The following is a 16176-nucleotide window of genomic DNA, read 5'->3' as shown; positions in this document are numbered from 1 at the left end:
AGCTCTGGGGAGATCTTCGGTCTGTCAGGCCAAGATAAACAAATCCAAAGGTTGAAATTCAATGGGAGAGGTGCAGGGGGAGGGTGGAAGGGACAGGCACTGTGGTCCTCAACGTGGGTCTGATTGACACACGTGGCGAGATGTGCCTCCAGTTCAAGCTCCCCTTACCAACAGCTCCACAGTGCCTCGGCCTCCCAGAGCTTCCTCCAGCCTGTGTCTTTCTGCAGGGCCATGGGGAGAAGGAGATGGGTGGGAGGACGGAGAAAATGCAAAGCTTTGCTGAACCATGAAAACCATGCTCATGTCTTTGGGGCAGAGCATCATCTGGGAACAGCAGCCAGGATCTCAGTGCCAAACCACGGAAAGTTCAGAGGAAAAAAAAAGGCCCTTGCAGCAGGGTGTAAAGAGTTAAGTTAAATGGACTGGTCCAAACCAGGAGGCAGCAGCAGCTAATGGGGACTAACGCTGAGTGTGAAAGGGCTCTTTGTCCCAGCAGGAAGGCGAAGGGCGCCCAGAGGCTGGGCACTGGGGACGCACCCTGATAGGAGCACAGGGCAGGCTTGTTTGCAGTGCGGGGTGCAGGCTCCCCGAGAAGAGGTGGGTTTACACTCGTTCCTTTCACAGACAGACAAGTCCCTGCCCGGAAGGTGCTTTGACCAAACAACAGAATGGCTCAGCTGATGTGCTGCAGAAAAGCAAGGCAGACCCAAGGAGGAGCTACAGCCCTTGCACAAGGCCAGCTCAGGGGGCCAGGACAGCCATGCACTGTCCTTCCCTCCAGCACGTCCGGGCAGGAGGTGCGGCTCACAGTGGGTCTCACACCCTGGGAGAAAAACCACAAAATGAGCATCCCATGCAAGGGGAGCCCTTTTCCCTGTAGGGGAAGATCTTTGAGCCACAAACCAGAGGTGCCGGGCCTCAGGGAGGGCAGAAGACTGGCAGCACCTGGGCAGGAAAGAGATGCAATCTCACCACTCTCCTTTCCTGAGCTGAGAGGGACAGCAAAAAAAGGAAAGCAGATAATGAAAGCTATCCCTGCCGTCTGCTCGCTGGGGCGATGGCCTGGCTTAGCAAGGGGTCAGCATGAATTATGTTTCCTGGCAGCTTGAGTCTGTGCTTTTAGAGGGATATCCGCAGGGTAGCGTGGGACAACGGGGTTCAGCACACATCATGGCGGGGCCCAAAGCGGAGGGCAGGACTAGATCATGACTTTGGGCATCCCCAGGAAATCCAGCCCATTTTGGGGACAGCGATGAGACACATCCTGCTGCTTTTCTCTTTGTGTTGGAGAAAATACAGCAAGCCAGGAGGAAGCTTCCTGAATGCTTTGGGAAGTGGTTGCCTACTCATTAATATTTTCTAGTTTATACAGCTGTCCCTCAGGCAGGCATTCAGTGACTGGTAATAGAAAATGCAACTAGTATGCAGGGTAAGCAGCTAACCCCAGTCCTGGAGAAGACCCTGATAACTGATAATGTGTGCATGCATGGTCACACGCTTGTATGTGTCCTCAGATGGCGTAATGAACATGAACCATGAAGCAGACTCCACGGAGAAAGACCTTGTGGCTTCCCAAAGTGCCAGGCAGGTAACACACTGTGGAAGGGGACATACCAGTGACATATGTCTGTCACTGTGTGCTTGAAGGGGATGGTGAGTTTGGACTGCGGTTGAGACGTGGATGTTTCCTGTGCATCCCAAGGAAGCAATGGAGATGAGGGAATGCAGCCCAAACCATGAGCGTTATCACTCACAGCCCCCATGACCACAGAGGACATCCTTATACAGGTCATACCCACCCTGGACCCAAGCCCCTGCAGAGCCTCCTTGCATGAACAGGGCAAGGAGACCCCCACCATGTCTCCCAGTGCCTGTGCCCACCCACAAGGACCAAATGCACCCATCCATCTTGTCAAACTGCTTTAATATTTGGACATGAAAGACGGAGCCAGTCAGGCTGTGCACAGACAAGATGCCCCCAAGCCACGGTGTAAGGCTGCAGGGCTTCCCTTCTCAATGGATGTGTGGATTTGGCCAAGACGCAATTCAGCTGATGATGTCCTCAGTGTGCCAATGGGGTGCACGTGTGGGGTAAGGAAGAGGGACAGGGGGGTCCCCAGGGCAGCTCAGAGGTTGTTCAGCTCCAACAAGGTCTGGTCCAGGACCTGGTGGATGCCCACGTTCTCCTCTTTGGCACTGGCCAGACTCTCTGTGAATACAAGGAACACCCAGCCACGCACACAGACACAGCCCAAGTTTACCCAGGTGCAGCCAGACCCACGCACACCACACCAAGCACAGACACACGCACACAGGCAGACATTTTAGTATGACGACAGCCTCCAGCCGAGCGGGGTGTCCCTGTGGACTGCAGTCCACGCAAGCAGCCCCATCGCTGGCAGGGACCAGCCGCTCTGGGACCTGCCAGGGCGGCCAGGCCAGCCAGGCTGGTCACTGGCAGCAGAGAGTCCCCATTCTTCAGTGTTTCCATCCTTGCATGGTACCCTGTTGCTCATGGCCAGGCCCTCCGCAGTGCAGGTACCGCTAGTGGGTGCCATTCCTTGGCCAGCCACTAGCACATCCTGCCCCGAGGCATCACCACCGGCTGGCTGTGGGCACACGCACAAACCCTTGGCCAGCCAAAGAGGAGAGCCGTGCCTGCTGCATGACCCAGTGGTGCTCCGTGAAGAAAAACAGCAAGACAGCATCCCAGGAGGGCAGGCAGAAGGGACAGCAGAGAGAGAAGGAGCAGATCTAACGAGGCTGCAGGGACGAGCTCTGCCAGACAGCCTGCTGCCCAGGCAGCCTCCTCTGGTGTTTGCTTCCAAATGGCATCCTCCTTGCCTCTAGAGACGGGGATGGGACAAGAGCTCTGCCCACCCAGGCCCGTCTCCCAGCGCTCCCGGCTGGGCTCTTCCCTGTCCTCTGCCCAAGTCTGGGGCAGCAGGTGCTGCTGGGTTCCCAGCTCCTATCTCAGCCCTCCCAGCACCCTGCAGGGACCCCACTCCAAGGGGATCCTCCCTGCACAGTTTGGGATGACCAGAGTGAGGAGGAAGAGGCTGGCCGCCAACTCCTGGGACAAGGGGAGGAAGGCAGCGATACAAACCACCGCATCCCTCCCTGGAAGGGCAAGGCTGATGCTGGGGGACAGCCACCACCACGTGAGCATCTGGGGACATCACAAAAACCCTCAATTCTCCCCCAAGAAAAAACAATCAGCTCCAGAGGGGCTCCATGTCCCTGACAAGCAGGGTGGTTACCCCCGGGGGCATAAGCCAAGGCTCCACACCCCACCCTAGCCCCAGTGGGGCGGAGGTAGGGGCTCCCAGCCCCGAGCCAGCCTGGCCAAAACAGGGCAGGGAGGCTGGGCTGGAGCCAGGAGCTCTGGGCAGTTCAGTTGTTAAGTTCGGTAAGAATGACCCGCAGCTCGTTAGTGAGAACGCGGTTTTTCTCAGCCTCCTGCCGGGAGCGCTCTAGAGAAAATGGAGACATCAGCGCAGCAGAGGGAAGAGAGAAAGAAAGATGAGTTAGTGAAAAGAGACAGCATTCCCCAAAGCCCTTGCTGGAAATCCTGCAGCCACTAAGCCAGCAGCAGGGATGAGCTGGACTGGCAGGAGGAGACAGCTGGTACTGGGGCAGGGATGGGGCTGTGGGTCCATCAATTTGGGAACTGGGTTCTGGGCAGGGTAGAATGCTAAGGAAGGAGGAGGAGGATGGCCAGGGACTCATTTAGGGGTTGCTGCTGAAGGGTAGGGTCAGCCCTCACTGAGAGAGGGTGATGCAGGAGAGATGCCAGGGCTGAGATCGCTGCTTGCAGGCAATGTCTGGGAGTGGGGATGGGGAATGGATGAGATCAGGTCTAACCCTGCTATTTCATGCCAAAAGAGTCATGGAAAAGATGTCATGAGATGAGGGAAGCTGTGTACGAGAGCTGGGGGGTGGTGGGGTTCATCACCCGGTCCAAGGCACAAAGGGCCCCATCCTGCTCAGCTTGGCAGTGCAGGAGTTGCTTGTGGCTCAGCCACGACCAAGCTGGGGGTCCCACACCTGCAAGCTGCCTGCAACCAACCTCCTAGCACGCCGCTGCCAGCACCCACATGAGACAGGCAGGAGATGAGGGACAGAGCAGCATGAAGAAAACAAAGGAGAAACCAAGGAAAGAAAATGCTTTATTGAGACCAACTCAGTAACCCAGAGGGACAGAACATAAAAGAAAAGTCATGAAATGCAAACTAAAGAGCGATGTGCAAAGGACAAAAGGCAGGCATGGGTGAGGGAGGAGTCGGGGGTCTGGGGGCTGCCTGCTTGCCTGCCTGACTGGGAAAGGTCTGCCTGCATAGCTGGACCCAACCCTCCATCCCCCAGGCCTGAGCTTTGGTGGTGGAGGTGCCGCTTCCCCTGTGTGGGTCCTCCTCACCCCGGGCCCAGCAAGCAGCACCAGGGGACTTTGCTGGGGGGATGTGGGAGGCAGGTGGCCCCCCAGCCCTGAAGCTGCAGGGTCCCTGGTGCTTCTGCTGCTGGGGCACTGAGGAGGGAGCTACCGGAGCCCAGGGCTCCTGGGCACAGCCGTGTTCCCCAGTGGCAATGCTGGGGCACAGATCTGCAACCGCATGGGCACTGTCCACCCAGTGCATGGGGGTCCCAGGGGCTGCTCCCCTGGCCTGCCAAACATCCCTAAGCACCTACACCTTGTATCCCCATAGAGAGGGGTATTGCAGGAACACCCCAGGCCAGCTCCTGTCCCAAAGGAGCTGACAGACAGGCACGAGCTAGGAAGGGCAGAGGAGGACTGAGCGGGCAGGGAGAGTGGTGGGACGGCCGGGCAGGCAAGCGGCCGAGCTGGGGAGGGGAGAGGCAGGCGGGGGGGTGCAGTGCTGGTGCCCGGCAAGGGGCTCAGAGGGAGGTGATGTCGTTAAGTGCATTGTCCAGCTCCTCACTGATGGCTTTGTACTTCATCTTCTGCGCATAGACTTCGTCTGCAGGTGGGGGGCAGGCGTGGGACAGGGGGCAGGCAGCAGAGAGAGAGAGAGTGGCTGTGAGCGGGGCCAAGGGCGGCAGGCGTGTGCGGGCACAGGCAGCGTGGATGCGGCCCTATTCCCCACCTGAGGGCAGAGCCTAGACCCCAGCAGCTCTGCGCTCCCACACCAGGCACCATGGCATCCAGCCTCCCCCCTCCCAGGACCCCTGCCCACCGCCTCACCCTGGCCAAACCCTGTCCAGCCCCACCAGGGGCACCCTGTGGCCAGTGCTGCCCAGGAAAGAGGGACACAGAGCTGGCAGGGATATTTTACCTTCTAGGTCATCAATGGTTTTCTCCAGCTTTGCCACAGACCTCTCTGCAAACTCCGCCCGGGTCTCAGCCTGTGGGAGCACAGTGGGGAGTGGGTGAGCTGCGGGGAATGACAGGGATGGTGCAGGCTGCCCCAGACCCCAAATCTGCCCCATGTGCATCTCTGGTACCCTTCTCCATGAGCCCTCCCCTGGGAAAGGTGAGGGACGAGGGCCCCATGGACCCCCACACCCTAAACCACAGCAGGCTGATGGGAGTGCATCCCAGACGCAGGCACCTGCCATGCTGCGGGGCTGCAATTTGGAGAACTGTAAGAGGACATGGGCATAACAGGGTGAAAGCCCACATGGGATGACAAACTCGTGCCTGCACCGATGCAGTGCCAGCCCCGCACCCCTTACCTCCTTCAGTTTTTCCCCTAGAAGCTTGATTTCCTCCTCATACTTGTCCTCCTTGGTGGAATACTACGGAGACAGAGACAGGCACCCATGAGCCCCATGAGATGCCTCTGGCCATCCTTCACCCCAGCAGGAGACCCTAGCACCCCCAGACCTCAGGCACTTTGCTCAGCCCCAGCAGCCCTGCCGGGTCCTACCTTGTCAGCCTGGGCCTCCAGAGACTTCAAGTTGTTGGTGACAATTTTCAGCTCCTCCTCTAGGTCACCACATTTACTACATCCCAAGCAGGGGCCGCCAGGAGGGAAAGCAGGGCCGAGGGGCCGGAGAGAGAGGGGAGCAGAAAGAGCAGGTGCGGGGAAGGAGGAAAGAAAGAGAGAAAACAAGTTGAGAGAGTGGAAAACTCAGTGCAGGTGAAGAAGGAGACACTGCGAGCAGGAGCTACCGGGACGCGTCCGTTCATCCGTTCCTTGTGCTTCCTTGCACGGATACCCCGTGCATCACCACCAGCCGGGCTCCTGCCAGCCCCGCCGAGAAGGAGAGCAGGCATGGAGGGATGGAGGAGCGTGCCCCAGCCTGTCCCCACCAGAGGGGGAGGCGAGGGGAGGTCGGTGGTGGAGGCAGCGGTGCAGAGAGGAAAGAGGCGGTTCGCACGGTTTGAGAGACAGCGACAGAGAAAGGGGGGCTGCTGCGCGTCACCCCGCGCCCCTGCCCCAGTACCTCTTCCTCTGAGGCAATGAGGGATTTGAGAGTCTGGTCCATGGTCCTCAGCTCTTCTTCCAACTGTCTCACTCGGCTGGGGTGGAAGAGGGGTACCCCGGGTGGGGGACAGCAGAGAACAGCGTCAAGGATGTGCTGCTCGTAGGCTGGCATCCACCTACTCCCAGCCTGCAAGCCCATGGACCACCCCGATGGCAGACCCCGCCACTCCCCGTTCCCACACAGACATCCCCGTTCCCACAGCTGCCAGGGATTCGGGGCAAGAGCTGCATGGGACCCCCACATCCTGCCCACTGGGAGCTCCACTCACCTCTCTGCCACCTCTGCCCTCTCCTCTGAGCGCTCCAGCTCTCCCTCAAGGACGACCAGCTTGCGGGCAACCTGTCAACGGCAGCAAGAGGCACATGTTGGCCCTGTGCTTTCCCCAGCTCAGGGCACAGGGCTGTGAGGAGGTGGCCCCATGTGCTGCCAGGGCTTCAGGACTGGGGGAAGGGGCATGTGGGTGTGGGCACGCACCTCCTCGTATTTGCGGTCAGCCTCCTCCGCTATGTGTTTTGCCTCCTTCAGCTGCATTTCCTGGAGCTCCATCTTCTCCTCATCCTTCATGGCCCTGTTTTCGATGACCTTCATGCCTCTGAGGAAAGCCCAAGCCAGAAGATGTAACGGCTGTCTGTTGAGGTGGCACCCGCACCTCATGCCTGCTGATTGTACCTATCTGCCCACTCCACAGACATGGGACACGGCCTGGGGATGCTGGCACTCACTGGCCACGCAGTAGGGTCATACCAGTGGTACCCCAAGAACGCTCCTGCACACAGTTAAAGCAGTGGAGCTCGCCCCAGGGCCATGTTCCAGAGCGAGGAGATGTGGCTATGGTGCCTCTCAACCGGGCAGGTCCTGAACCCATCATTTAGTGGGGAAAATGTGTGCAGCCCAGGATGAGACTGATGCAACCTCCATAAAAGCAGCCTGACAGGCCAGCAACCTTTACAAAATACTAGAAAACATCCTGTGTCAAAGCCTTTTCCCATTCAGGAGTGATGCTCACAAACAGAGGGTCACCGAATCCCCACGAACCCCCACAGCAGGGACTCCTGCAAACTCTGCTCTCACTCAGATGCTGTTGCTCAAACTGATCTTTGCCAATGGAAGGAAGAGCTCACTCCTGCAACTGTCAGGAACGCTGTGACATGTCTGGGCACTCCCGTACAACCTGAGTGCCCTCAACTGCATGGCTCCTGCCCAGGAAACCTGCTTGCCGCAAGGATGGAGCAACACACTTTGCAGGACTGTTTTTTTGAATGAGGCTGGTTTGTTCTCAAATGCTGGCCTTGTTTCCCAGGCACAGATCATAGAATCACAGAATCTTTGGGTTCGAAGGGACCCTTTAAGGTCATCCTGTCCAACCCCCCTGCCATGAGCAGGGACATCTTCAACTACAGCAGGTTGCTCTGAGCCCCATCCAACCTGACCTGGAATGTTTCCAGGGATGGGGCATCAACCACCTCTCTGGGCAACCTGGGCCAGGGTTTCAACACCATCACTGTCAAAAATTTCTTCCTTGCATCTAGTCTGAATCCACTCTCTTTAAGTTTAAAACTATTACCCCTTGTCCTATTTGCAACAGGCCCTGCTAAAAAGTCTGTCCCATCTTTCTTACTCCTTTAAGTCCTGAAAGGCTGCAATAAGGTCTCCCTGGAGCCTTCTCTTCTCCAGGCTGAACAACCCCAACTCTCTCAGCCTGTCCTCACAGCAGAGCTGTTCCAGCCCTCTGATCATTGTTGTGGCCTCCTCTGGACCTGCTCCAACAGGTCCATGTTTTTCCTGGACCTGTCTTTCCAGATATCCCCTCCTGGGTCCTGGGCTACTGTTCATCCCTTGAGCATAGGCTTCTCTGGGGCAGAAAACAGGCTCCAAGCATCAGGCTTTGGTTACCGCCTGGTATTTGCATAAAAACCAGATCAATTTTTTCAGGATTTCATGGGTGCCCTGGAAATTTCAAAGCCTTTTTAGGAATGCCTGTATCCGAGGGACTTCTCTGCATTGTGGCTTTGCTCTCTCCCTTCGGGGTCTGTAGGAAAACCAACGCAAACCTCGTAAGTTCACTTCCGAGGGACACTACTGTGAAACCAAGGGTGCTCCTGCAATCAATGGTGACCCAATGCTACCCCTGCTGTCCCTTGCCATCACACCTCTCGCTCTCATCAGCCGCCTTCTCAGCCTCCTCCAGCTTCTGCAGGGCGGTGGCCAGGCGCTCCTGGGCTCGGTCCAGCTCCTCCTCCACCAGCTGGATACGGCGGTTCAGAGAAGCCACTTCAGCCTCAGCCTGGGGAGCAAAAACCCCTTGGTCACCCCATGTCTCTTTTTTATATATATATATGTGTATATAGTAAATATATATATAAAAAAAGTATTTTCAGCTGTTACTTCTGCATTTGCTACCCAGAACACCCTTGGCACCATGCAACAAGGCAGCGCTCGCTTGAACAGGATGCCCTGCCACGCATCCCCTCACCTTTCTAGAGGCACAGCAGGGTTTTCTCCATTCCTAGCACCCTGTTTGATGCTGGCTTCTCCCGGCCGCGCAACCAGAGCCCGGCACATGCAGCCCCTCCACTGCATCCTCGCACCTCCAGCTCCAGCCCCGGAGAGGTACGAGGCGTGTTCGCCGGGGGAGGGTGGCCAGATCAGCTGTGCCGTCACGGGGATGGTATTTGGGGTTTGCAGAGCAGTGAGTAAAGGGGGAGGAATGCCCTGTGAGGCTTCGCTCCCGAAAAGGAGATCGGAGCTGCTTGTGGATTTCCTGTTTACGGAGGTGGTGGAGCGAGCCGAGAGCCTCTCCTGTGGGAACCCCCCCGGCCCTGTGTAGTGGGGCAGCCGGAGGCCAAGCATGGTCCCCCCCAAGATGGTGCATGGTGCAGCACCGGGGGCAATGGAGCGCGTCGCTGTCGGTGGGCTGGCGCCTGGCCAAGCTGCAGCCGCCAGGGCCCACGGGGCCGGGGCCCCCCGCTTTCCCAGGCTCCCCAGGAGCTGGGGCCAGCCGGGAGCACTGGCCCTGGCCCCCCGCCAGCCCCTCGACGCCAGGCCTTGCGCTCTTTCCATTTGGTAAAGGAGTCCTGCTCCATCGCCACCGCTGGGAAACGCTTCAGCAGCTCCCAGCCCTGTTCCCCGCCGGCGGGGAGCTGCTGGGAAGACAAACCCCGGGTGCAAAGGGATGGGTGGCAATGAGACCTGACTGCAGGGAGCATCCCCGTGCACCGAGACACAGGAACGCACTCACCAACCCAAGGGATCATGTCTCCTGCTTATTCACAGGCTGGAGCAGGCCTGACCGGCTGCAGTGCCCGGCCCCATCCGGCCTCATGCTCCAGTGCCAGGAATGCTGCGGGGGACTTTGGGCAAGCAGGGGGACAGTGGGAGCAGCAAGGGGCTGTGACCCTGCTGAGCACCCGCAGTCCCCCAAGGCGAGTTGGCAGGGTGGGGACAGGCGCAGACGGCACCTCTCTGAGCTGGGCAGCCTGGCAGCATAACGGGAGGGCAGCCAGCCCTACGGCTGGCGCAAGAACCACCTCCTCCCCATGAACACCCTTTTTCCAGGCTCAACCAAGAGCTCGTCCCTAGCCAGACCGCCCAACGGGAAGCCTGGGGCTGGCCCCCGTGGGGTGATGCTCTGCCTGCGGCATCTGCCTCACCTTGGTGGGAGTTTTTTTCCCCGGGAATCACCCCCAAAGTGGGTCACAGCTGCCCCGATGAGCACTTGGGAATATGAGCTCTCCGGCAGCGCCCAGTGACGGGGGAACCCGATCTGCGGCTGCAGGAAGGGGCCATTTCCTCCGCACACAGCCCGAGTGACAACAGCCTGGGTACCGCACCCAGCTCTGCCGCTCCCGATATGCTGAGGATGTTAAAGGAGCGGGCATAGGAAAAAGAAATTAAAAAAGCCAGCCCCAACAACAATAAAAAAGCCAAACCAGGAACAAGCTGCAGCTTGGAAATGCCGTCCCACTGCCAGAGTGGAAATTTCGGCCTGCAGCAGCGTGAAGGGGTGGCTTGTCCCTGCAAAGGGACACGCTGGAGAGCTGAAGGCTCTGTGACGGCTGCAGCCCGGACCGCAGAGCCGCTGGAAGCCAGACAAGAGCCTGGGCGTGGGATTTGTAGCCGTGCACATGGCCGGCCTCCGAGGGAGGGGATCCTTTCCCAGGATCTGCCCGACCCCAAGCAAAGCCAAGGGAGAACCGGCCTCTGACGGCTCCCCAGTGCCCCGACAGCCGGGGAAGCACTGGGGAGCCCCGCCGCACGGAGCATCCCTCGCCAGACCCATGGAGGAGGCAGCCCGGAGGCAGGACGCTGCCCGTAGCCCCCTGCCCCGGGGGCTCTCGCCAGCTGACGGCAGCGGCCTCCGGCTCCCCCGGGACCTCCCGGCGCTCCGCCCCGCGGGCTGCCAGCCCGGCTACCGGGGCGCGGGAGGGACGAGGACGGGGGGGGGCGGCCGGAGCCAGCTCAGCGGGGAAGGATGCCGGCAGCAGGGCCGGAGCCGGTGGCGCATCCCGGGGAGCTGCCGGGGCGCCCCCCGCCCCGCCGCGCCCCCCGCCCCCGGCGGCCCTTACCCGCTCCCGGGCCTGCCGCTCGGCATCGGCCTCCCGCTGCAGGTGCTCGGCGCGCTCCTCCGCCTCGTCGGCCACCTGCTGCAGGCTCTGGATCTTCTTCTTGACGGCGTCGATGGAGCTGATGCCGGCCATGGCGGGGGGCTGCCGGCGGGGAGGCCGCGCCGCCGAGCCCTTTGTGGGATCCGCCCGGCTCGGGCAGGAAGCGCTCAGGCAGCGGCCGCTCCCGCCGCCCGCCCTGCCTCCATCCCTTCCTGCTCCTCCTCCTCCTCCTCCTCCTCTTGCTGCCACCGACCGACCTGGGCCCGCCGCTCCCCCGTGCAGCGCAGACAGACCCCCGGGCAGGATGCACGGTGCCCGCCCCCGGCAGAGGAAACTCTCCACAACAGGAGGGGTGCACAGTCCCCCAAATAGAACATAGGGTGCCCGCCCAGGCAGGGCTGATGGTCCTCCCCAGGCAGGGGTCACTGTGGCCACCCACCCCCAGGCAAGACGCACAGTGGCTTCTGGGCAGGGCACGTGGTGCCCCCCCGGGCAGGTGCACAATCCCGACTGGCAGGGCGCATGGTACCCCCAGACAGGGCACACAGAGCACCCCAGGATATGGGGCGCAGGCAAGCCAAGGCAAGACGCATAGTTGCCTTAGCTGGGCAAGGTACATGGTGCTCCCCAGGCAGGGGTGTGCAGTCCCACCGAAATCCCCCAGAGCGATGGAGAGGAGCCCAAAGAGTCCATTTCCCTAGGGAAAAAGGGGTCCAGGTAGTCCAGGTGTGCCAGAGCTTGGCCCTTGTGGGCCCCCATGGGCACAAGAGCAGTGTACCCATGGGTGCTCCCCAAGCTCTGCCCCCACACCCCCTCCTGCAGAACTGAGGCAGGTCATGGACTTTCACCCATAGGTAAGTCAATGAGCGGCATGGGGCAGATGGGGCAGAGCCTGCTCCTGGGCACCCTCCCAGGGTACCTGGGGCTGGAGCCACAGGGCACAGCCAGGTCCCACTCGGCCCTTTAGCATCCACTCCCCTAAGTGAGGACCTGGCCAGCAGCCCACAGAGACCCATGGGGTCTGTGGAGCCCTCTGCACCCCCCAGCTGCCCTGGGGGCTCTGCACTATGGGGGAGGCCAGCTCCCAGATCTGCATCCTGGCCAGGGCACATGCCCTGGTCCGTAAGGACAGGCTGGTGCTGGTGGCACTCAATCCTCCCTTAAGGGGCTCTGACAGCTCCTGGGCAGCCCTGGCTGCACTTCACACCTGCCTCCAGGGACACCCATTCCCGGGCTGACCCCGCTGGCTGCCCTCGGCTCCGAGGCCAAGGGGAGGACCCAGCCACACCGTCAGCAGAGCCCTGCAGCCCCCCTGCCAAGCGGCAGCGGAAGAGGCGGTGCTGCGGGTCCCCTGGGAGCACATGGCCTTGGGCTTGGCCTCGGTCCCAGCCGATCCTGCCCTGCTCCCAGCCCAACGCCTGGGTGCCAAGAGCGCTCCCAAGCCAGCACACAGGGCCCAGAGCAGAAATGGGGTTCCCCGGCAGCGATGTGGCAGGGGTGAGCTGGCTGCAGGCAGGCAAGGGTCAGGTTGGGGGGCAGGTTTGGAGGGCAGCCACCCTGATCCCACGGCATCCAGGCTGGGTGCCTCCTGCTCTGGCCCCACCCAGGGATGCAGTCACTTCCCAGCAGAGCCCCGTTCCCTCCCACCGGCTCAGGGAATCGCCAAATAAGAGCAAAGTCTCTGCCGGGGAGAGCAATTGGGGCGGGAACTTGGGTGAAGCTTTCAGGATCATGGCCTAGGAACAGTGGACTTTCCCTGGGCCCCACTGGGTTGGCTGGACACAGGCCACCAGCTGGGGACACGGGGGGCTGGAGGGAGCTGCTCTGGCTAAACCCACTGACCTGGCTGCACTGTGCCCAGCAGCCCCTGCCCGCATCCCACCCTGGGCACTGCAGGCCATCCTTCCAGCACCGTGGAGCTGACGATTAGGGGTCAAGCGCTCCCCGGACTGTGCCACCAGCTGACACCCCTCCCAGGTGCCTGGGGGATTGCATTTGCACCCCTTAGTGCAGTCCTCATGGGCGTTGTGGACTGCCATCCAGTGCTGGAGGCAGGGCAGTGCTGGAGCAGGGGGAGATTTATTCTTTTAAGGCATTTGTTGACAATTTGCTGAGAGCAGGAGCCTGCCTGCAACGCTGTGATGGGCCCTGACCTGGCCGAGGGATGGGGACACTCCGTTCTCACAGGCACATGCTGTCCTGGCAGCCAAGGAAACCACGGGGGTCCCTGGGGAGGTGGGCGGTGGGCTCTAGGAATCCACCCAGCGCTTCCTCCACTGGAGCCAGGATCTGTGCTGTGCCTCGCCCCAGGGACGACGTGACACCAGCCCTGGCACTTAGCGCTGTCAGCACGTTCAGGTCCCTGGCGCAGGGACCTGGTGACTCCCTGCACACAGCACAGCCTGTCCAGGCTTCAGCATGGACCCGGGGTGGCGGTGCTGGTGACAGGCTCCCAGCCCAACCCACAGCATCCACTGCAGACAGCTTGCCCTCCCTGATGCTGCTCCTTCCCCGTGCCTCCCCTTCCAGCCCTTCCCTGGGGGGTTGGTGGCTCGCATCCACAATATCTGCTGGGATGGGACTCTCCGTGCCAAAACCCACAGACTTGCCAAACTGCTGTGAACCAAGAGCGGGGGAACACACCCTCCCTGCCCGGTACGGCACCACGCAGCCCACTGCCAGCAGCAAACCACCCTGCACCCCATGGCCAACATCTGCCCAGTGCCACCATTTGCTCCTTCCTCTGAGCCCCACACCGGGACATCCCATCCGTGTTCATCCAGACCCCACACTGAGTTTATCCTGTCCCACACCAGCACGGATCCAGTCGGACCAGTGTGAACCCCGCTACACAGAGCAGCCACACCGCCCAGCTTGACATGCCTGCCCCATGCCAGGATAAATGTGGCCTTCCAATGGAGTTTCAATGTTTTAACCACTTGGTTTAGTGTCTAACTAAACCATGGCAGGTCCATAGGGTCAACAAACAAGACTGCGAAGACCCCCAGCCCCTCCCCAGGGGCTCAGGGCCACTCCAGGGACTTGTACTGCCGCTGCTCGTCCTTGTCTGTTCACCCCTGTCCTTGGCGGCTGCCTCGGAGATTTGACGCATCTCCCCCATTTAGCTCCATAAACCAGCTGGGATTAAATTTTTTGTTCTCAATCCTAAAAAGCCTGGCCATGCCCTGCTGGCTGTGCTCCAGCCGGCTCCCCTTTAGCTTCTCCTCCAGTTTCCAGGGTTGGTTTTCATCAAAGAAGGACTGGCTATCAAAAAGAGCATTTATTTATAGGGTGTCAAATACCCCGTGTGGCACCACAGGTCGTTATACCCCGTTCCCGAGCAGCTCTGTGGCCGCTCACAGCTGTTCCACCCTTCATGCTGGCCGGGCACAAGCCAATTTCAACACCTTCCTAACATCTCCCCAGTGGGATCCATTTCCCAGGAGAAACATCAGTCATGGCACTAAATAAAACTCTTCCTGGCCTTGCCCTTCCCAGGGTAAGGGGTGGCACACTGGACCCCAAAACCATCGAGTCCCCCCACACACACCCCGAGCATCCTTCCTTGCAGACAGCACTCAGCAGCTGGCCACGGGCAAGAGCTTTTTCCATTTCTCTGTTCTTTTTAACTTTCCTGCTAGAGTTTAGCAAGTGCCACAGAGTTTTTCCTACAAGCGTTGCAGAGGCGCGTGCCTGGGGACTGGTGACGCAGCTTGGGACACTTGTCCCCACGAGCTTTGGGAAGCCGAGCAGACAGCTGCCCAGAAAGCTCCAGGCGGGACCAGCGACCCGAGCGGTGCCCGCCGCAGCTGGCCTGGCCCCCACACCCCGAGCAGGATCCGTCTGGTCCCTGCCCCGCATCTCAGCCTGGTTCAGTTTCAGCGTTGCAGGAATGGGATCCTGACTGTCTTCCCCATGGATGCTTTCCATATAAGGCCCTCCCTCTTCCTTCACCCCCCCGAGGTCCAGTGCCCAGGCAGGGGAGGAGTTGCTGGCGCGCCTACATACGTCTGTAGCTTTCTTCTCTGCTTGCTCCAGCTTCTCCTGGGCCTCCTTGACGGACTCAGAGTACTTCTCCACTTCATCCTCTGTGCCCTTCAGCTTCTTCTGCAGGCCCTGTTGTTCCTCCTCCAGCTAGGAAAGGGACAGAGGGCAGGAGTCAGGGGAGATGGTGGTGCCCACAAGTCTGTGGGGGGACAGCCATCCTCCTCCTGGGGCCACCCAGGCTTGGGGCACAGCAGGAGCACACAAACATACTCCCTCTGTCAACTTTGTGTCCACACGTTCTCAGGGAGCTCTTGGTGCCCAGGGCCAGAGCAGCCCCCCAGCATCCCTGAGGCCAGCGGGGGTAAGGGAGTGGTGGGCTCCCTCCCTGTGTAAGGGACTGGGGAGGTCCCAACTTGGGAACACAGCTCTGGGGGGCACCAAGAGGGTCCCCATTGCTGTGTGGCTGGGGTGGGAGTAAGCTGCCCTCAAAGGTCTCCCTGGCAGTGGGATTCAGAGGTGGCACCACTGAGATAAAGTATGTTTGGGGGGACCAACGTGAGTGAACAGGGGCAAAAGGCTGGAGTGCTGGTCCCCAGGGACAGTCACCCAGAGGGGTGAAGTCCCCAAGGATGGGCACCCAGCGGGGTGAGGTCCCCAGGGATGGTGACCCAGTGGTGTAAGGTCTCAACGGCTGGGCATCCCTAGAGCTGGGGTCCACAGGCAGGACACCCAGCGGAGCAAGGTCCTCAGGGCAGGACACCCCTAGGACGGGGGTCCCCAGGATGGACACCCGGCGCTGGGAGGTCTCTGGGGCTAGGCACCCCTAGGGCAGAGGGTCCCCAGGCTGAACACCCAGCAAGGATGGGGTCCCCGGGGCTTGAGACACTTAAGGTGGGGGTCCCGGGGCAAAGCCGGGGGAGTCCGTGGGACACCCACCTGTTTGCAGCGGTCCTCCGCCTGCTTCTTGTCGGCCTCCGCCTGCTCGGCGCGGTCGATGGCGTTCTCCTTGTCCAGTTTCAGCATCTGCATCTTCTTCTTGATGGCCTCCATGGTGGCGGCGGGGCGGCGGCGGGGCGCGGAGCACGGGGGGCGGCGGGAGCACCGGGGGCGGCGGGAGCACCGGCACTGCGCCCCCCGC

General features: G+C 60.6%; 1 protein-coding gene across 8 annotated transcripts; it reads right to left on the bottom strand.

Moving 5' to 3' along the window:
• Positions 1 to 2018: 2018 nt before the first annotated feature.
• On the bottom strand, positions 2019 to 16088 carry LOC309415609 (tropomyosin beta chain; the record flags this gene model as incomplete). Of its 8 annotated transcripts, none has more annotated exons than XM_082013191.1 (9): positions 2019 to 2209; positions 5292 to 5361; positions 5692 to 5754; positions 6406 to 6481; positions 6716 to 6786; positions 6922 to 7039; positions 8598 to 8731; positions 15060 to 15185; positions 15975 to 16088. In XM_082013191.1, the coding sequence occupies 9 exons, from the start codon at positions 16086 to 16088 to the stop codon at positions 2127 to 2129; spliced, it is 855 nt and encodes a 284-aa protein (XP_081869317.1). In that variant the 3' UTR covers positions 2019 to 2126. The 8 variants fall into 8 exon arrangements, with proteins under 8 accessions (XP_081869317.1, XP_081869316.1, XP_081869321.1 ...); XM_082013190.1 differs by lacking the exon at positions 6406 to 6481 and adding an exon at positions 5886 to 5961; XM_082013193.1 differs by lacking the exon at positions 2019 to 2209 and adding an exon at positions 4818 to 4976.
• Positions 16089 to 16176: the final 88 nt, after the last annotated feature.

Source organism: Phaethon aethereus (genome assembly GCF_964289735.1).
Source record: "Phaethon aethereus genome assembly, chromosome: Z".
NCBI classification, from domain to species: domain Eukaryota; kingdom Metazoa; phylum Chordata; class Aves; order Phaethontiformes; family Phaethontidae; genus Phaethon; species Phaethon aethereus.
Note: the sequence above shows the minus strand (reverse complement) of the source record. Positions and strands in the feature narration are given on the sequence as shown.